Below are 20647 nucleotides of genomic sequence, written 5' to 3'. Positions count from 1 at the left end.
TCTTATTGTGTCTAAAATGCAGGCCACAGTTCAGTGATTTTCCCGTGGCCTACCTGAGTTCAGGACATCCTCCCACCTGGAATGGCCCACCTGCTCCTTCCTGAATCTTGTGCCTCTTTCAGCCTTTCATCTCAGTCACCCATAAGACTATACTGAGATGTGTTATGCGCTAGGTAGCAGGCTAGTGCTGGGGATGGCCCAGACAGAGGTGCCACCTCTGAGTACCTTACAGTAAAGGGGGAAGACAGACACTCAACTGCAACTGTGGCAGGTGCCAAAAAGGAAGTGTAGTGGGGTGAACTTCCCCAGTCCAGGAGGTCAGGGGAGACATCCCTTCAGACCTGACCTTGGGCTGAGAGCAGAAGGATGAGTACCCATGATCTAGGTAAGGTGTGGGGTCCCTGGGTCGCGTGCACAGTTAACATGCTCAACTGCTAACCAAAAGGTTGGAGATTTGAGTCCACCCAGAGGCACCTCGAAAGAAAGCCCTGGCAATCTACTTTTCAAAAATGAGCCATTGAAAGCCCTATGGAGAACAGTTCTACTCTGACACACGTGGGGTCACCATGAATCAGAATCGACTCGATGGCAACTGGTATTGGTAGGTAAAGTGTGTGCACTGAGGGTGCACGATCCTTAGAGGATGTGGCATGGGCGGGGGTCACTAGTGGGGAGAAGGATGAGTGTGGGGCTGGAGGGCAATGGGCAGGGAAGAACAGGGTGTGAGAAGAGGTGAATGGGGTAGATCACCAGGGCCTTGGAGCCATACTGAGTTAGGAGCAAGTGGAGTCTTTGGAGTGCTTCCAGCAGAGCCTGGCGTAATGGGATTTGCATTTTATATGATCAGTAGATGCTGTGTGGCAGCTAGCTTAGAGCAGAATGAAAAGGAATTTGGGAAAGACCAGGCAGAAGGCTATTTGTAGTCATCTAGATATGATGGTGGCTTGGACTGGGATGGTAGCAGAGGAGAGAAATCAGTGGACTTGAGAGGTTTTTAGGTCAGAAGTATAGGCCTGGTGCTAGGGTGTGGAACTGAGGGGTTGGCAGAGGGGCGAGGAAGGTGTCAGGGATGACTCTGCTGTATGGCAGGTACTACTGGACGTGTGTCAGGGAAGACAGGGAAGCCTGGAGAAGGGCCAGACTCTGGGTGGGAGGGAGAGCTGACATGTCGAGGATGAAGAGCCTCAGAGTTACCCCAACAGAAGGGAGATAGGGACCTGGAGCTCACCTGAGTAGTCTGCATTGGAGATACAACTTTGGGATTATCAATGATCATCCTGTGGATGGTAATGAAAGCTGCCGACAGGAATAACCCTGCCTTTGAGACAGGGAGAAGAGGGAACAAGATCTAAGCCAGCATTTAAAGCTAAAGAGAGATGAACAAAGAAGACTCAGATGGAGTTGCCAGAGATCTAAGAGAAAACAAAGAGAGTGTGGTATCAAGAAGCCAGGGAGTGTTTCTGGCAAGAACTAATGTTCAGTGGGTCAACAACTGCTGAGGGAGGTAAGGTGGGGGCCGAATGCCTGGCAGCCTGAAGGTAACTGATAACCTTTGCAAGCCTTGTTTATGGTACAGTGATGGTAGCAGAAGCAAGACTGAAGTGGATGGGGAGTGGAAGATGAGGAGACAGAGATTTCTGGCAACACTGTCCTCTAAGGAGTTTGGTGTTAAAGGGGAGAAGAGACAGAGCAGCGGCCCAGGGGCAAGCGGGCCTTCTGCGTTCTACCCCAGCAGGGATGCCTTCCCCCTCCACAGCCCCTGTGGCACCCAGTTGGCAGACAAAAGTCTCATTTTGTCCTTCATGGCAGGGGGGTCTCATGCTTACGTGAGTCCTCAGGTGTCTGACACATAGCAGGACCTCAACAAATATTAGATGCTTTTGATCATGAGAGCGATGATGACAATGATGAAGATGATGATGAAAAAAATGGATTTTTGAAGATTAGAAAGTCTCCTTCCTTGGGGATTAAAAGCATATCTAGACTCCCCAACAAGTACTACTAGAAGTATCTCTGATTGACCCTTCTCAGTCTCCTTTGCACTTCTCCTTTTCTCTTTGACTCTCTTTTCTATACCCAAGTCCCTTGGTGATTTCAACTCTATGACTTTAAATTCCATCTGTGTGCCAGAGACTTCCATATTTACAGCTCCAGCCCCGAATGCTCTCCCAAACTCCAGACTTAACTGCCTGTCACCTGGACTAGGATGTCTAATAGACATCTCAAACCCAGCGTGTCCAAAACCAAACTCCTGGTCTTCCTCTCCCTCCTTCCGTTGCTGAGACCAAAAACCTCATTGTTTTTTGTTCAGGAATGACATTCATTCATTCAGGAAAGCCTAGCCTGTTGCTCCTGTGTTCAGAATATATCAACAATGTCCTGGTGGCTTAGTGGTTAAGTGCTACAGCTGCTAACCAAGAGGTCGGCAGTTCAAATCCGCCAGGCGCTCCTCAGAAGCTCTATGGGGCAGTTCTACTCTGTCCTATAGGGTCGCTATGAGTCGGAATCGACTCAACGGCGGTGGGTTTGGTTTTTTTTTTTAATCCCCACTTTTTTTTCATACCACCTCCACTGCAACCAGCCTGTATGCACCACTACCGTCTGCCACCTGGATGACTGCAGTCCTTCTAGCTGGTCTCCCAGCTCTGCTCTGCTCTACACATAAGTAATACGTCACTCCTCTGCCCAAAAGGGTGGTACAGTGGTTAAGTGCAACTGAAAGGTCGGCGGTTCAAACCCACCAACCATTTTGCAGGAGAAAAGATATGACAGCCTGCTTCTGTAAGGATTTACAGCCTTGCAAACCCAATGGGGCAGTTCTACTGTGTCCTATCATGGTCACCATGAGTTGGAATGAACTCAACCGCAATGGGTTTGGTTTGGTTCGGCCTCTGCCCAGTACCCTTACATAGCTCCCTGTTTCCTTCAGAGAAAAAGGCCAGATCCTTCCAGTGACCTACAAGTCCTTTTATGATTTTGTTCCCCACTCTCTTCGACTTCCTGTTACCTCCCACACCCACCTCTGCTCCAGCCACCTGTCTGGCTTCCTTGCTTTTCCTCTAATAACACCAGTTGCACTCCCACCTCAGGCCTTGGCTCTGGCTGTTTCTTCTACCTGGAACCTTTTTCATAGCCATCCCCATGACTAACTCCTTCCCTGCAAGTATGTGCTCAACTCTTACCTCCTCGATGAGGTCAACCCTGACTACCCTACTTAATATTGCAAACCCGTCCCCACTCCCACATTTCAGATTGACACTGCCCTGCTCTGTTTTCCCATAGCACTTATTTTCCAACATACTGAATAACTTATTTAGTATGTTCATTGTGTATCATCTGCCCACCCTCCCCCACATACTCTCAGCTCCATGACAGGGAATCTTCTTGTTTTGTTCACTGTTGTATCCCCAAAACAGTGCCTGGCATATAGAAGGTGCTTACCCCCATTGTCGCCAGTTCCGACGCACGGCAACTCCATGTGTTACAGAGCATAATTGCTCCATAGGATTTTCATGGTGGTCATCTTTATGGGAGCAGATTATCAGGCCTTTCTTCTGCAGTGCAGCTTGGTGGGTTCAAATTGCCAACCTTTAGGTTACTAGTTAAGTGCAAACTGTTTGCGCCACCAAGAAGGTGCTTAGTAAATACTAATTAAGTGAAAGACTACAGTAAGACTTATTGAACGAATCTCTTGACAGCTGCTCTGGACTTCTGATTCCTTGACTGCCAGCTAATCAAAATGGAGAATACACGCATGGCTTCCTGTTTAACCATGAAAATTAAGGTCATTTATGGAACATCTTCCATAAACAAGGTATAGGTAAGCTTGTACATTGTCTTTTTTTCAATTTGGTATCTAAAAAACCCCCAAAATACATAAAAGCATTTCAGATGGACTGATGGGGCCTGATCGTACATACAGCAAGACCATAGAGCAAATGTGAACACTGCCCTCTTATGGTTGAACTTGGTGGTGGCTGCTTCCTGCGTGACCAGCCAGCTGGGGGGAAGTCTTTGAACCCTGGTGGCTGTTTAGGGTTGAAGGATATAATGTTGTGGAAGACACTTCAAAAAGGACTAAATTCAAGCCTGTGTTCAGAAGGAGGAATACAGTCTCAAAGGGAGAATTTCCAGGGAGTACAGAGCCCACACATTTCCATATTGCGAGAAGGATGTTGACAATTAGTGGAAAGTAGTAAAGAAAAACGTGAAGACAAGAAAATCCTAACTTGATGACATCCATCTGCTGCACTTACCGCTGGAAGCACAGTAGATATTTCCCATCTGTGCTTTATTCACGGCTTTAGTTTGATTATAAATAAGACATACAAGTGCACAATTCGCACTGCTCTGTCTTCTGCAGCCAGGAATTAAGAATGGTATGTATTTATTTTATATATATATTTGTATGCATAACTGAGGCCTGAACTGTTGACTCCATCCCTTCTGCTCAAATAGATCTGGACAGAACGTCTGTGGCCTGGCCCACCTTTCGGGAGCCCTGGGGTGGCAGCATGTGGGAGGCCCATAGACACTCTGTCAGAAGGACGCTGTCTGATGCTCTGTCAGCTATACACGCATTCTCATTTACTTCTCGAATTGACTCTACGAGGGTCTATATGGACTTTCACTCCCATTTTACAGATGAGGGAAAGTGAGGCTCAGTGAGGTATGGTACCTTGTCCAAGGTCATGTGGTCAGTTAGTAATAGAATCAAGACTCAAAACCAAGTTTCTGAACCAAGGTTCAAAGTCCATGTTCTTTCCACCTTCTCCTCGGCCTCTACATTCACCCCCCCCAGGTCCTCTGTGGCTATAAATAGTCGGGATTTCAAGCATGAAGTCAGCCAGGCCTATAGCACAAGGAGATACCAACACCTCCAGGCTGGCCTTGCCCGGGCTACCCCCCTGGCCTCAACAGAACTCAGGCCCAGACAGGCCTCTGCTTCTCTCTCCTTGGTTATATTTAGCTCTGGACTGTAAAGATAAAGGTACGAGCCAGCCACTCAGTCAGCGCACACCCGCCACCTGGCCAGGCTGCCGTGCAGGGAAAGAGAAGCACGTCTGCCTCCGCCTTTTCAGGTGTTGGTGTAAGCCCCTCGATGGTGGCTGTCTGCACGCTTCTGGAGAAGTCTGTGGACTCTTGCTCCTGTTGCTCCTTGAGGGAGGAGCCAGGTCTCATCTCCAGCGTGTCTGGAATGTTCAGCAGCGTCTATAATACCCTGCGTGTGGCAGCTGCTTGATCATCCTTTGCTGAAAGGATAATCTAAGTCATGCCCTAAAAATCTAGACATCAAAAATAGATTACCAGAGAGACACCTTTTAAAACCAAAGGTATTTCATTCTGTTAAATACAATCAAGTTTATTCAAGGAATGGACATGAGTGTTCGTCATCCTTCCCACTCTTTTTCTCTCTTCCCGCCACCAGATGTGGCATTGAGGGCCCCATGGGTGGGGGGAGGAGAGGAGGTCATTAAGTCCCCGGGGCTAGACTCTAAGTACCATATGCAGCAGCCAGCCGAGTGTGCAAGGCTCAGGCGGTGGGAGCCCCTGTCCGTGTGGGTGTCCTGATGACGCGTTTCCTCCACTGCTTAGCTCGCCCTCTGCCTGCCAGCCCCCTGCAGGAACCCAGGAGCTGGGCTTCCGTCCGACCTGCTCAGCCACTGGCTCAGCCACTGCAGCAAACGGGGGACCAGGCTCAGTATGGCAGTCAGGGCCAAAGCTCAGCAGTATGGATGGATCCTGAAACAGGAGTTCAAAGGGCCAAACCTGGGGGCTCTCACATCTTACAAGAATGGAAAGAGCCGCTTCTTCACGATGTAGAGGACGGTAGCAAGGAAGAGGGCCAGAGCAAGGAAAATGAGGAGCTTGTCTGTCAGCTCCCGGCGATTGTATTTTGTGATGAGCTTCCGTCCCAGCTGGATGGTTCCCGACATGGACTTAAACTCTTCATTTGCATCCAGGATAGTTCGTGAAGAAGTCACTGAAACAAAAGAGGGAAGGATCCTGACTCAGACCACACAGTGCAAAATCCAAAGACCTTGCTGGGCAGGCTGAGTGGCCAACACAGAACCCTGCAGCTGAAGCAGGTTCCTCTGAGCCAGAATTAAAGAACGTGAATAAGGTGGCAACGAGAACAAGGGCATCACAAGGAGAGACACTGCCCTAGGTCCCAGCCAGCCCAGAGAGTGACGTGGATGGTTTACATAAAATGTCACAGGCCATAACGAGGAGTCCCTGGACATGGCTATCACCCGGCAAATGGGCAGAAGGGCTTCCTCTCTTCACCACCAACCTGAGCTTTCTGAGGCAGTGAGGTGTCGCTGACGAGAAGTATCACCGGCCACAGAAACTAGCCCAGGTCATCATGACAGCGAGGCTGGCCAGGCACTGTGAGGTGTGTATTGGGACAGAAGCTGGGGGAGGCACCAGGACTTCCCACCTGTGGCGCTCGCCCTGCCAGAACGCCTGGTGGTCATATCTGCTCCTTGCTGATCACGAGAGGGCAAGGGGGGCCTGGGTTCTGCTACAAGCCCTCCCACATCCCACTTCTTGAGTCCTGGGACACTGGTGGTAGCTCTAAAGAAGTGGGCACCTGTGCTCTGGCCACTCTGAAAAATAGAGGAGGCACGTGTCCCTTAAAGGCTCACTGTGTCCAGAAGTCAAATTAACTTGTAACTAAGGTATCTGGGCTCAATGCTGGGGGACGAAGCTTTAGCTGGCAAGCTCCTCCTAAAAAGTTTAACGAGGCATCAGAACATCCACTTAGTGAATTATGTGGTTAAATGAAAAGGCAAGGTATAAAGGAATGTATGTGAAATATTTCCATTGATGTAAGAAGGAGGGGATACAGAGTGTTTCATTTGCCTGTATTATACATGCTTGGAGGATCTCAGAAGGATAAAAAAGAGACTGGCAACAATGCTGCCTCTGCGGGGTGGAACTGGAAGACTGGGAGTCAGGGAGCACTGGAGTTGAAGGCAGACTCTCTTTCATGGATCCCCTTCTGTCTAGAGCTATGCTGACCACACAGTGGCTACTCCTGAGCATGTGAAATGCAGCTCATCCAAACTGAGATGTCTGCAAGTGCAAAACACATACAAGATTTCAACGACTTAATATTAAAAACAACTCAGTAATTTAAGATATTAATTGCATAGTAATGTTTTGTATATATTGAGTTAAATGTTAAAATTAATTTCACTTGTTTCTTTTTACCTTTTTTAATGTACCTCCTAAAAAATTTTAAATTACATATGTGGTTCACATTATATTTCTCTTAGTCCTGTTGTAGGGTTCTTCTTTTCCCTAACCATGCACGTCTGTTACCTTTCCACAAAATAAAAAGTCAACATGTAAATAAAAGAAACTACCAGAGGGAACAGAGCAGCATTTTGAAAAAGGCAGATGAGGGAGAAAAACAAACACGATAGAAATCCCTCTCAGCCTTCTTTTCCCATGCCTGCGCTGCCATTTCAGGAAGTTATTAAGTGCAAGCCTAATAAGCTTTCCTTTTAAAAACTTTTTTATTACAGAGAATTTTAAACCATCACAAAAGTAGAGAGAATAGTATCACGAAATGCCATATACCCATCACCCCCACCCAAGAACCACCAAGCCCCTGGCAATCCTGTCCCATCCTTACTCCCATCCAGTCGCTGCCCCCACCCCCATCCCTGTGACCCTGAAGCAAGATCCAGACATCATATCCCTAATGGGATTTTAAATCAAGCTGAACTTTTGAACCAGAAGGAAAGGGTTAAGAGCTGCGTTCTTCTCTTCCTTCAACAGATATCTCTTCTACAAGATGTGCCCCCAAGAACAAGCCCCAGCCTGGGCACCCTCTTACACCTCAGAAACCATCATCAGCATTTGTGTTTCCCTCACACCACTTAAATACATTCTCTGTGCGGGGAGCAGGGAGGACAGAGCGTCCCCTCACCACACCAGAGCCCAAAAGCCCCCGACTCAAGGGCCAAGTACGCTCCTCCCTTTCTCCAAGGCCTCTCCCAAGGCTCAGGCGTGCCCACACTGCAGACAGGAACCGCCAGGCTGCTTCTGAGCCACATTCTCAGATACTTTTCCAACCCAGGCCCTGAGGTTGGGGCAAGCTGCTTGCTTTCCTCCTGCTTCTGCCTGTTCATATGGTGCATGGGAAAAACACAGTGGTTCAAAATGATAGACTTTTTAAGGGTGATAATGGTATTTTGGTTTTTTCTGTTTTTTTTTTTTAAGAGTCCTTTATCTTTTAGAGACTTACTGAGGTATTTATTGCTGATGTCTGGGCTATGCTTCAAATTAATCCAGATGGTGTTAACCAATGTCATACAACAATGTGTGTACTGTTTGATGAGAAACTAGTTTGTTCTGTAAACCTTCACCTAAAGTTCAGTTTAAAAAAATGGAAAAACATTATTATTAAAGAGTCTTAATCAGAAGTTTCATTAACTATTTAAAAAAAAAAATTAATTCAGATGGGGGATGGGGTGAGGGTAGAGTTGAAACAAGATGGGCCATGAGTTGAGAACTGCTGCAGCTTGGTGGTGGGTTCCTGATACCACGACCTCTACTTTAGCATGCAAGTGAAATTTTCCAGAAGTGTCTCAAGGAATAAACTCTTTCTCTGCTTTCCTAATACTGACGGACTCTGGAAAAAGCAGATACTCTTCTGCATTACAGGAAACGCTATGAGAAAGCTGTTGGGGAGAAACAGATGGTCTCAAGCAGCCTCTCACTAAATCTTTTAAAAGAAACTCATAGTAAAAATGACACTTGAGAGGATAATTCTAAGCTCAGGTCCTAGCAGTCCTGCCGGTGGCTGACACGCCACACTTCTCTCAGAGCAGTGATTTCCACCTGCCTGACGTAAGTGTCCCCAGATCCCTCACTAAAAACCAGCTCCCAGGCTGCTCCCCAAGCCCTGGACACTGGCTCGCCATGAGAGTGCCCATGGATTCGGCTTTTCACTGGAGCCCCTGGGAATGGAACGCTTCTGCTGGGGAAACCTTGATGGAATGGGAAGGCGCTGGAGGGGAGGGGGGACAGTTTTCTAGTACATCTACCATAACCAGAACGAGAAGAGGCAGCATATCCTCACTCTGGGTAAGATCAGGCTATCAAGTCATCTTACAAGTGAGAAGCCATGCAAGTCAGTGAGCTTTGGGTGAGCAGAGGGAAGGCGGTGCCAGCACAAGGGCCTTGGAGCCAGTGCTCTGGGAGACGGTTCCTACTCCAGGCCCAGCCTTACCTAGGGTCTGCATGGCTTCCTTGCTCTGCTGGACCTGCTGGGACATCATCCTGCTGATCCCCATGAGGCTCTCTGTGATGGTGCTGGACGTCTGGGCCAGGCTCTCTTTGGTGGTTTTCCTAGAAGTCCAGTATAGGGGTAGAAGGTATGTCAACAAAAACCAGGCTGCAAGAAAACCCCACATTCAAATGAGATGCTACTTTTTCCCTAGTAAATTGGCACAGATTTTATAAATGACCACAGTCAGTGCTGGCATGGGTGTGCCCAGACCACACTCTTGCAGACTAGGAGAAACATAAACTGGAATGTAATTGGAAACCAACGTGGCAGTCCGTATTAGCGGCCTTAGAAATGTTCATGTCTTGGACCCAAGAAGAAACCCTGGTGGCGTAGTGGTTAAGTGCTACGGCTGCTAACCAAAGGGTCGGCAGTTTGAATCCGCCATGCGCTTCTTGGAAACTCTGTGGGGCAGTTCTACTCTGTCCTATAGGGTTGCTATGAGTCGGAATCGACTCAATGGCACTGGGTTTTGGTTTGGACCCAATAATCCACTCCCTGGGAATCTCTCCAAAGGAGATACCCAAACTGTGGACAAAGCCTTACGTTCTAAGATGTGCCCTGGTATACTGTTCATAACACTGAAAAACTAGAAATATAAACACACACAAATAGGGAACTGGTTAATACAATTGCTTAATACTATGTGCTATTAAAATTATGTTGAAAGAGTTTTTTTTTTTTTTTTTTTTAATGGGCAAAGGAAGAAGAGCAGGATTCTAAATTGTACACTACAATTTCACTTTGTTAAAAAAAACATGCAAGAAAAAATAATGGGAGAAGGCAGTCTATCACAATGTTCATGAGTAACAGGATTATGGCTTATTTTCACTTTGAGATTCACACTTTATCAATTTGCACGTACTTCTTTCACACTTTTAAGATAAAGTTACTTATGTAATCAGAGCCCCGAAAGACAAAAGGAGAGGTACCTCTGCCTTAAAAGCTCTCCTCCCTGGAGAAGCTCCGCTGTCTCTAGATTGTCGATGGCAATTTTGCAAGTGAGATTTGCTTTCCTCCATGAGGTCTGATTGCTGGAATCAGAGGATTATGCGTGAGTTCCTGCTGACTCCACCAGGCTGTCGGTTCAAACCACAGCAGTTCTTCTTTCTGGCAAGGGAGGGACGGGGACAGCCACCAGGTCTAGCCCACCTGCTACTGCTCCCTCCCCTTGGTGGCCATCGACTGCTCTGCTCAGGCCCCAGCACCTCTCCTCAGACCAGTGTTTACACTCTGAGCGCCCTCGGTGGCACAGGGGAACAGAAGTCACACATTATAAAGTAATGACTAATGCACCACCTACTTATCACACTGGTTGCCACTCACCCCCCTGCCCCCACCAGCCTCTACCATGCCCACGTCTTTGTCAGCTCCTCCTGACTGTCGCGTGTTATAAACACAGCTGTGTCTGTGAGAATGATGCTGAGGGATTACTCAAATCAGAAGCAAAGCCAAAGCCAAATAAAGATCTGGCAGAGTGAGACCAATTAACAAGGACATAGAAAAAAACTACGAGGATAATGACACAGCAGAGGCTTCCGAAGAGAATGATCTGAGTACCAGGGTCTGGGGGAAGTTAACAGAGCCTAAAATATTTTTCCAACAACCCTCTTTATGATTATAAGGCAAAGGTTAAATGTGAAGAGAGGTGTCGTTTCATGTTGACAGACAATTTTGTTGGAAAAGTTACACCTCCCCAAATCACTATCAAGAGTTAGCACGTAGCTGCAATTAAATAATCAAGGATTAGCATACAGCTGCAAGTATAACGGAAATTTTGTTTAATATAACATTAAAAAACAAACAAAAAACAACCCATTGCTGTCAATTTGATTCCAACTCACAGTGACCCTACAGGACACAGCAGAACTGCCCCATAGGGTTTCCAAGGAGCAGCTGGTAGATTTGAACTGCTGACCTATTGGCTAGCAGCCAAGCTTTTAACCACTGTGCCACTAACATAACATTAGGCTTGTTTATACTTTTTTGCTTCATTTTTTAAGGTAAAGGCCTATTCAAAACTTTCCGAAATTTTGATCCATCTTAAGTACCTTCACTTTAGTGGACTTTTTCTGGTACCAATTATCCTCAGATAATCACCATGAGTCAGAACTGACTCGAGGGCAACAGATTGTTTTTGTTTGTTTTGGTATTACCAAAGCAGGGGCTGACTTGATGACAGCTAACAACAATATTTACAAAAGCAGTCATTTTTTTGTTTGTTCTAAAAAATATAAAATAACAGTGTAATGTTCTAAGCTACACACACCTGCCTATACACCCCCTGCCTGTCCCATTGGAAAATGACTGACCTGGAGAGCCCATCCAGCCTGTGTGTGTAGTGACACAGTGACGTCATCACTAGCAGGCTCAGCAGGCAAACCCACACACCTGCCTCACGGGGAACCACCGACCAGGCTGCTGGCAGGGGGCCCAGGCCCACCCACCTACCTGAGCATCTGCTTCTTATGATTCGCCACTTCCTGGAGCAGAGCTTGCTTCTCCGACTCTTTGTCTTGCTCTTTAGCCGACTGCTCGAGCTCCTTTGGGGGAAAATAGCTCTATATTAAAATGACTTTAAAAGTCAATATAAAAGCAGAGGAGCACTTTTGTTTCTGGCAAGGTCACACAACAGCAGTTGAAAACATTCCTAAAACAGGATACTTAGGAATGCTAGGTAACATATAACAAGCATCCTTTAAATATATAGCTGCGTTTGCAAGTTTGAGAACCACATATACAAAGACAGCTTATCAGGTCCTCACTAGGGTGCAGGGATACATGGGTGATGCTCAAGGAGCTGACATTACGGGTGGGAGGAGAAATTAATAAGTATGTAAGGTACTGGTGAGGTAACTAAATGATTGAAGCAAATAAACACTAGGGGAGCATGCAGACATCTGACCAGTGGGAAGCTGAAGTCATGCTGAGTTAAAGAAAGGTCTTTTAGGAAACTGGATGCATCAGCTTTAAAAATAAACGAATGCCCCCAGAAACTCTGCTAACTCAGAACTTAAATCACTCCTGTAGCCCACTTTTCAGCCAAAGGTTAGACAGGCCTATAAAACAAATGGAACCCCTGGGGGCGTAGTGGTTAAGAGCTATGGCTGCTAACCAAAAGGTCAGCAGTTCAAATCCACCAGGTGCTCCTTGGAAACCCTATGGGGCAGCTCTACTCTGTCCTCTAGGGTCACTATGAGTCGGCATCAGCTCAACGGCCATGGGTTTGGTTTTTTACGGGTATAAAACAAACAATAACACATGTGAGGACCATGCTTCTTAGTTCAATCAAATACACAAGATCAAATGGGCAACTCCTGCCCAACTGCAAGACGAGACAGCAGGAAGGGACAGAACTGAAAAAATGGACACGGAACGCGAGGCGGAAACAGGGAGAGTGCTAGAGTGCTGTCACATTGTGGGAACTGCAACCAATGTCACAAAACAATACGTGTATACATTTTTGAATGAGAAACTAACTTAAGCTGTAAGCTTTCACTTAAAGCATAATAAAATTAAAAAAAAAAAAAAGAAATGAATGTCCTTCAATAGAGAAGTGGTTAAACAAATTAGGGTATATCTATATAACAGAATACTATGCAACCATAAAAAAAGAAGAGGAAGCTCTCTGGTACTGATTTGGAAAGATTTCTAATATGCAAGTTTAAAAAAGCAATGTTTTAGTATGCTGTTATATAAAAAAGGAGTAAGAAATAAGAAAATATATTTGTCTTCTTTAGCATCAGAGTAGAGAAACTCGAGAAAGATAGGTAAGAAACAACTAAAAATGGTTACCTGTTTGGGAGAGGGGAACAGAGCAAATAAAGGGGATAAAAACATACATACACATATATAAACCATGTGAAAGTAAACCACAAATAGAAAACCACACTGATTAAATCAGTCCTGGGGATGGTGGCAGAAAGAGATCAGCTAGCTACAGGGGCACTGTTGAAATTCTTAAAGTTAACGCTTATGGCAAAAAGTACACATATTTAAAATTGGCCTGGAAAATTCCTGTTCCTCAGGAACCCAACTGGCCAGCTTTTCTGCCAGCTTTGGAACAGGCCACTCTGCTAGCCTGGCATTTGGGGCCATGTCGTAGGAAAAGCTCAAGTCTTTAAATGCCAGTACCACACACAGTGAGACCAGGTGCCCCAAGACACACTGAGGGATGGGCAGATCCATGGCACCCACCTCACCCTGGAGGAGGGCCCAGCAGTGGAAACACCTATACTCTTCCAGCTCCTTCTTCTCGCTCTCTAGTGTCTTTTGAGGAAGAACATAGAGCACAGCTGAGTTCAGGAATGTTAAACATGCATATGACATGACTGGTGACCATAGAAACAGGAGGAGGCTGAGCACACTGATGACATGAAATTGGTAATGGACTGAGGGGAAACAAGTGGATGGGTTGGAGAGGGTGGTTTGTTGTCAGTTAGGTGCCATCAAGTCAGTTTCGACTCAGAGCGACCCTATGTACAATAGAAGGAGACACTCCCCAGTCCTGTGCCATCCTCATAATCGTTGTTATGCTTGAGCCCATTGTTGCAGCCACCGTGTCAACCCATCTCGTTGAAGGTCTTCATCTTTTTCGATGACCCTCTACTTTACCAAGTATGATGTCTGTCTGAGTCATCTAGTGCTGCTACAGCAGAAATACCACAAGTGGTTGGCTTTAACGAAGAGAAGTTTATTCCCTCACAGTCCAGTAAGCTAGAAGTCTGAATTCAGGGCGCCGGTTCCAGGGGAAGGCTTTCTCTCTCTGTTGGCTCTGGAGGAAGGGCCTTGTCATCAGTCTTCCCCTGGTCTGGGAGCATCTCAGCACAGGAACCTCAGGGTCCAAAGGACGCGCTCTGTTCCTGGCACTGCTTTCTTGGTGGTATGAGGTCCCCATGTCTCTCTGCTCACTTCTCTCTTTTATATCTCAAAAGAGACTGGCTTTTAAGACACTAATCTTGTAGACCTCATCAATATAACTGCTGTTAATCCATCTTATTACATTGCAGTGATAGGATTTACAACATTAAGGAAATTCACATAAAATTGTGGGCAATCATACAAGGGAACCATGACCTAGCCAAGCTGACATATTTTGGGGGGACAGAATTCAATCTATGACATTCCATCCTTTAGCCCCCTAAAATTCATGTCCTTGCCATATGTAAAACACAGTCACCCTATCATATCATAGCAGAAGTCTGAATCAACTCCAAGTCCAAAAACCAAAAACTCTTCCTCATCTGTGAAATCTAGAATACAAGTTATCTGCTTCCAAAGATACAATGGCAGAATAGGCACAAGCTAGACACTTCCGTTACAAATGGGAGAAACTGGAGGGAAAGAAGGAATAATAAGCACCAAGCAAGTCAGCAGAACACATTACATTAGCCCTCAAGGCTTTGAAAATAATCCTCTGTTCTCCGAGTCAATTTACACAACGGCCCTGCCCTCCAGACTCTAGGTATTGGCCACGCTCTCCAGATTCTGAGTGGAGGCCCCTCAGCCCTGGGCTTCAGCTCTGCCTTCCAGGCCCACTGGGACGGCAGCTCTGCTTCCTTGGCTTTAGGCACACCATTATCCTAGTCCATCTGAGTGGCAACTCCACCTTAGAAACACCAGAGGCCATGGCTCTACCCTTTGAAGCCCCAGAAGCCCTGGCCATACCTTTTTTTAAAAAAAAATAATTTTTATTGTGCTTTAAGTGAAAGTTTACAAATCAAGTCAGTCTGTCACACATAAGCCTATATACACCTTACTCCGTACTCCCATTTGCTCTCTCCCTAATGAGTCAGCCCGCTCCCTCCCTCCAGTCTCTCCTTTTGTGACCGTTTTGTCAGTTTCTAACCCTCTCTACCCTCCCATCTCCCCTCCAGACAGGAGATGCCAACACAGTCTCAAGTGTCCACCTGATACAAGTAGCTCACTCTTCATCAGCATCTCTCTCCAACCCATTGTCCGGTCCCTTCCATGTCTGATGAGTTGTCTTCGGGAATGGTTCCTGTCCTGGGCCAACAGAAGGTTTGGGGACCATGACCACTGGGATTCTTCTAGTCTCAGTCAGACCATTAAGTCTGGTCTTTTTATGAGAACTTGGGGTCTGCATCCCACTGTTCTCCTGCTCCCTCAGGAGTTCTCTGCTGTGTTCCCTGTCAGGACAGTCATCAGTTGTGCCCGGGCACCATCTAGTTCTTCTGGTCTCAGGATGATGTAAGTTTCTAGTTCATGTGGCCCTTTCTATCTCTTGGGCTCATAGTTATTGTGTGACCTTGGTGTTCTTCATTCTCCTTTGATCCAGGTGGGTTGAGACCAATTGATGCATCTTAGATGGCCACTTGTTAGCATTTAAGACCCCAGACGCCACACTTCAAAGTGGGATGCAGAATGTTTTCATAATAGAATTTATTTTGCCAACTGACTTAGAAGTCCCCTTAACTGGCCATACCTTTTGAGCCTAAGGCAGCTCAGCTTCTTGTGTTTCTTGTTCCTTCAGCTACTGCTACCTGGTTTCTTGGCCTCTTGGCTCCACAGTCCTCATGCCCACATCTGCCCTACTGAGGCAAGTGTTCCAAAGCTCAGTAGCTCCACTGATAAGTGCCTGGAGGCACCCCACTCCACCAGGAAGCTTCCTGCACACAGCCATTCAGCTCTCTTGTTCCATGGGTCAGCAAGCCTCACTCCATCAGTAAGTGCCCAGAGGTACCCCACTCCGCCAGGAAGCCTTCTGCACACAGGCACTCAGCTCTCTCGCTTCGTGGGTTGGCTCCAGTGCTGTCTGGCGCTGGTCTCCTGGTTCTACTGCTGCCACTTCTCTCCTGCTGCTTCCAATCCTTTGCTGCTGCTGGTCCTCTATCCACTCACAGTTTCAAAGCCACTTCCAAATTTTAGATATCTGTTAGAGCAGCACCCCACTCCTGGTTCCAAGTTCTGTTTTAGTCATCTAGTGCTGCTATAACAGAAATACCACAAGTGGATGGCTTTAACAAAGAAAAGTTTATCTTCTCACAGTCCAGTAGGCCAGAAGTCTGAATTCAGGGCGCCAGCTCCGGGGAGGGCTTTCTCTCTCTTTCAGCTCTGGAGGAAGGGCCTTGTCATCAGTCTTCCCTTGGTCTGGAGCATCTCATTGCAGGAATCTCAGGTCCAATGGACGCAATCTGTTCCCGGCACTGCTTCCTTAGTGGTATGAGGTCCCCATGTCTCTCTGCTCACTTCTTTTGTATCTCAAAAGAGACTGGCTTAAGACACTACCTAACCCTGTTTTTTAAAAAAATAATAATAATAACCCTGTAGACCTCATCAATATAATTGCCACTAACCCATCTTATTATATCATAGTGATAGGATTTACAACATTTAGGAAAATCACATAAAATTTTAGACAATTATAAAAAGGAACCATGACCTAGCCAAGTTGACAGATGTTTTGTGGGGACACAATTCAATCCATGACAAAGTCCTTCTCCAGGGGCTGGTCCCTCCTGATAACAAGTCCAAAGTACGTAAGATGAAAGTCTTGTCATCCTCACTTCTAAGGAACACTCTGGCTGTGCTTCTTCCAAGACATATTTGTTCATTCTTCTAGTAGTCCATGGTATATTCAATATTATTCGCCAGCACCATAATTCAAAGGCATCGATTCTTCTTCAGTCTTCCTTATTCATTGTCCAGGTTTTGCATGCATGTGAGGTGCAGAAAGTGGTAGAGAACAGATGGTAGTGGAAGTGACCTCAGGGTTTTCAGGTTGAAAAGTTCTGAAGACAGTGCTGCCCTGCATCCACTTGCTGACACAGCTGGCAGTGCTCTGCAGTCAGAAGTTCTTCATCTTTACCTGGACAGCAGGTTAGTACAGAGTCACCCTCACTGTCTAAAGGTTTACTACTCCAGCTACTACTGAAGATCCTGGACAGCTCCGAAGCATCCACTGATGCAGAGGTTAGTCTCAGGACTGAGCCCCCTTCACTGTCATCAAACATCTTGGTTCTGTAGCCACTCACCTGTATTCTGTGCCGTAACTGCTGAAACTTCTCTTTCACTTTAGCGTTCAGTTCAGTAAGTGCACTTAATGGTCCTGAACAATCGCGAATATCCTAGGACACATTGAAGAGAAGAAGGAGAAATTAAACCATCTGTACCGAGAGACAGTTCTCCTAGACCACAGCTAAGGTTGGCCTACTAACTGTCATTCATCCCAATATCTCGTTGACCTCTGCCACACAACCAAAACCATTATTATTTACATTTTTCTCATCCCGCTTTAGAATAATGTTGAACAGATAACATAAAAGCAAACCAAGAAATGCAACTCTGGCTTGACCTAGTTATTAGTCCCTAAATTTTTTTTTCTTTAAATTTTAATAAAGTAGCCCTGGTGGCACAGTGGTTAAAGTGCTCAGTTGCTAACCTAAAAGCTGGTCGTTCAAGCCCACCGGCCACTCCATAGGAGAAAGATGTGGCAGTCTGTTTCCATAAAGATTACAGCCTTGGAAAACTTATGGTGCAGTTCTACTCTGTCCTGTAGGGTTGCTATGAGTCAGAACCGACTCTGCGGCAATAAGCGTTTTTTTTTTTTTAAAGTTTAACAGGAGTCCCTGAGTGGTGCAAACTTCTGAAAAATCGGCCATTGAAAACCCGATGGAGCGCAGTTCTACTCTGACACACATGGGGTTGCCATGAGTCAGAATCGACCAGAAAGCACCTGGTTGGTTAAAGTGTAACAAAACATCACCTGACCAGTATGAACGGTTTATTATAACTTTAGATCTTTCCAACTTGAAAATCATGATGCTTATATTTCTGTCATCATACAAGATTAATGGTTTCAAACCATCTATTATAAATCACAATGTCTATAGACATATTTAGGGATTTAGAATTTGTTTCTGGACATTCAGAATTACTGGGGCTAGGTTTTAGAGTGGCTCTAGAACCAGACTATGTGTATCCAAATTCTGGCTGTAGCAATTTATTAGTTGTGTAAGTTTGAGAAAGTTACCTAAATTCTCTCTGTCTCAGTTTCCTTATTACTTATCTCAAAGACTATGTATGTTTGGAAAGCTTTGAGCAGAGCAGCTGGAACACAGTAAATGGGCAGTGAATGTAGCTATTATGAATCTCTCTCATTAGCAATTACAAGAACCCAAATGTTAGAGAAAGGGGCCTAAACAATTTAGATTGTGTGAAAAGGTCATTTCATTTGTATGAGCTCTCAATTAATTTTTCTAGAGTTGTCTCAGAAGTTTTGTGGCTTAATACACATGAGATGTGATGTTCAAGTGTTTGCATCAAGTTTCTTCACTTGTTCTCTGGCTTACTCCTTAAATCACACATCCTTGCACCATATGATAAACTGCTAATTTGGTTTATTCTGCATATGTTCTACCCAAGAAGTCCTACTTTCCAAACTTTGCTTTTTGCCATAACTTGTTGCAAATTCTGAGTCTACGTCTAACATTTAATGACAGTTTGTTGGAAGCAAAAATGATTCGCTTAAAGCTAAGATTATATGAGACCAGAAGAACCGGATGGTGCCCAGCTACCATTACTGGACATTTTGATCAAAGATTCTATAGAAAAATCCTGGTCAAAAGGGGGGTAATGTGAAACAGATTTTCAAATTCTCATGGAATCTATAGACTTTCTGGAGCCATGGAGGCTGGATGAACCACTGAATCTACTGCCCTTAATCTTTAAACCTTAAAGCAAAAATATCTTCTAAAGTCTTCTTTAAACCAAACAATAGTTTAGCTTAATTTAGTAAAGAATGTCTGCCTTGAACATTGTGCTCTTTTTAAGATCTATCTCTACAGGATCAAATTGAGAACAGCAATTTGAAAGCTTAGATAGGAAACTCAAGGGGCAGTGAGTTTGTCAATGGGGGAGGAACAATTTAGAAAAAGAGGATGAGAATGGTTGCACAACTCAAAAGAATAATCAGTGTCACTGAACTGTATATGTAGAAATTGTTGAATTGGTATATGTTCTGCTGCGTATACTCTGAAGAACAAAAACAAATTAAAAAAAATTTAAAAACTAAGGTTTAAAACTCTGGATTTCCTTTTGGTAAACTTAGGGAACTACATTCCTAACTCTTGCTGTTGTCAACTGATTTATTGCACTACTGCCTCTCACCTTAAATGGTAGTTTAAGAGCCCTGATGATGGGTTAAAGCAAAACACTTCAATTCCCCCATACACTAAACAGAGGGACTCCCTAAAGTTCTTTCCCTGAGCAGACTTCTCTTGTCCCGGTCCTAGTTTTGCACCGTCTTTGGATTCAGGCATTCGCGCTTTACTCAATTTCCTCATTTGCGGTCCACGTTACATTCATTTCACCCGGTGCCTACATGCCAGGTGGTGCCACGGGGCACCCGGCAGGGCGCGGAGCTAATGCCCCCCCGCGAGGCTATCGGGGGAAAGCGGGGGGGGGTTGTCAAAGGCGGGGGCAAGCAGCCACTAAGAGGGGAATAACGGGGTGACAGGTATGTTGTGAGGTAGTCGGAGGCGGGGCAAGGCCAGGTAGGGGAGGCCACAAAGGGGAGGCTGGGCAGAGGCGGGCGACATGCGAGTGGTCCGAAAGGGAGCAAGCCAACGGCACCCGGATGGAGGATCAAGGCCAACAGTTACCAGGACTTGACCAAATGGGTACGACATAGGGGTACTCGGCCACCCGGCGGGGCCAAGAGTCTCGAAGAACTGACCAAGTGGGGACAGTTCGGGAGAGAGACCGCCGAGCGCCCAGGAGGCCGACGGAGCTTGGATTAGGGCGGCTGGAACCCGGCAGGGTTCTGGGAATTAGTACCTGGATAAGCGCCTTCACCTCCAGATCGAATTTGACAATCTCTTGGTTACAGATCCGGACGTGGACATCTTGGGGTGCCGCCATGTTGGGACGCCTACTACGGACAGCGGCGGTGCCCAAAGTTCAGACGCGTTTTCGCACCTCCTTCTTTCCCTCCCCGCCTCGTCTTGCAGCAGCGCCACCTTAAGACCGGTTTGAGTGTGGCAGGAGCGAGAGGTCGGCACCGAAACTTCTAACGCGGGCTCTTGATAGTCATTTGCAAAGGTTTCCTAATAACTAGGCATTCTGGCGGCGAAGTGGATGAGAGCTCAGTCTGTTAACCAAAAGGTGGGCAACTCGAATCCACCAGCCGCTCCTTGGAAACCCTTTGGGGCAGTTCCACCCTGTCCACAGGGTCGCAGTGAGTCGGAATCAGCTCTACGGCACACAACAACCCCGACACATGGGGAAAATCAGCCTCGCCCCTTGGTTTTACTGTTATAAAACCAGGCCGAAGAGAATATCAAAAACGGCTGACAGTGGCCTTTCCCCGTCTTCCGCCAATCA

General features: G+C 46.1%; 1 protein-coding gene across 2 annotated transcripts; it reads right to left on the bottom strand.

The window, feature by feature from the left end:
- Positions 1-1774: 1774 nt before the first annotated feature.
- Positions 1775-20236, bottom strand: BNIP1 (BCL2 interacting protein 1). Of its 2 annotated transcripts, XM_003404663.4 has the most exons (6): positions 20102-20236; positions 17299-17391; positions 11756-11847; positions 10237-10338; positions 9248-9366; positions 3373-5983 (listed from the first exon to the last, which is right to left on the bottom strand). In XM_003404663.4, exons 1-6 carry the CDS (start codon positions 20183-20185, stop codon positions 5787-5789), a joined length of 687 nt encoding a protein of 228 aa, XP_003404711.1. In that variant the 5' UTR covers positions 20186-20236; the 3' UTR covers positions 3373-5786. The 2 variants fall into 2 exon arrangements, with proteins under 2 accessions (XP_003404712.1, XP_003404711.1); XM_003404664.4 differs by lacking the exon at positions 10237-10338 and having other exon boundaries at positions 1775-5983.
- Positions 20237-20647: the final 411 nt, after the last annotated feature.

Source organism: Loxodonta africana, chromosome 2 (assembly GCF_030014295.1).
Source record: "Loxodonta africana isolate mLoxAfr1 chromosome 2, mLoxAfr1.hap2, whole genome shotgun sequence".
In the NCBI taxonomy this organism is placed as follows: domain Eukaryota; kingdom Metazoa; phylum Chordata; class Mammalia; order Proboscidea; family Elephantidae; genus Loxodonta; species Loxodonta africana.
Note: the sequence above shows the minus strand (reverse complement) of the source record. Positions and strands in the feature narration are given on the sequence as shown.

Coding starts and splice junctions, on each gene's coding strand:
- BNIP1 (XM_003404663.4), bottom strand. CDS start 20,185: ATGGCGGCACCCCAAGATGTCCACGTCCGGATCTGTAACCAAGAGATT. Junction 11,848..17,298: donor AGTTACGGCACAGAATACAG/GTGAGTGGCTAC, acceptor TTTCCCCCAAAG/GAGCTCGAGCAGTCGGCTAA. Junction 9,367..10,236: donor GGAGAGCTTTTAAGGCAGAG/GTACCTCTCCTT, acceptor CTGGACTTCTAG/GAAAACCACCAAAGAGAGCC.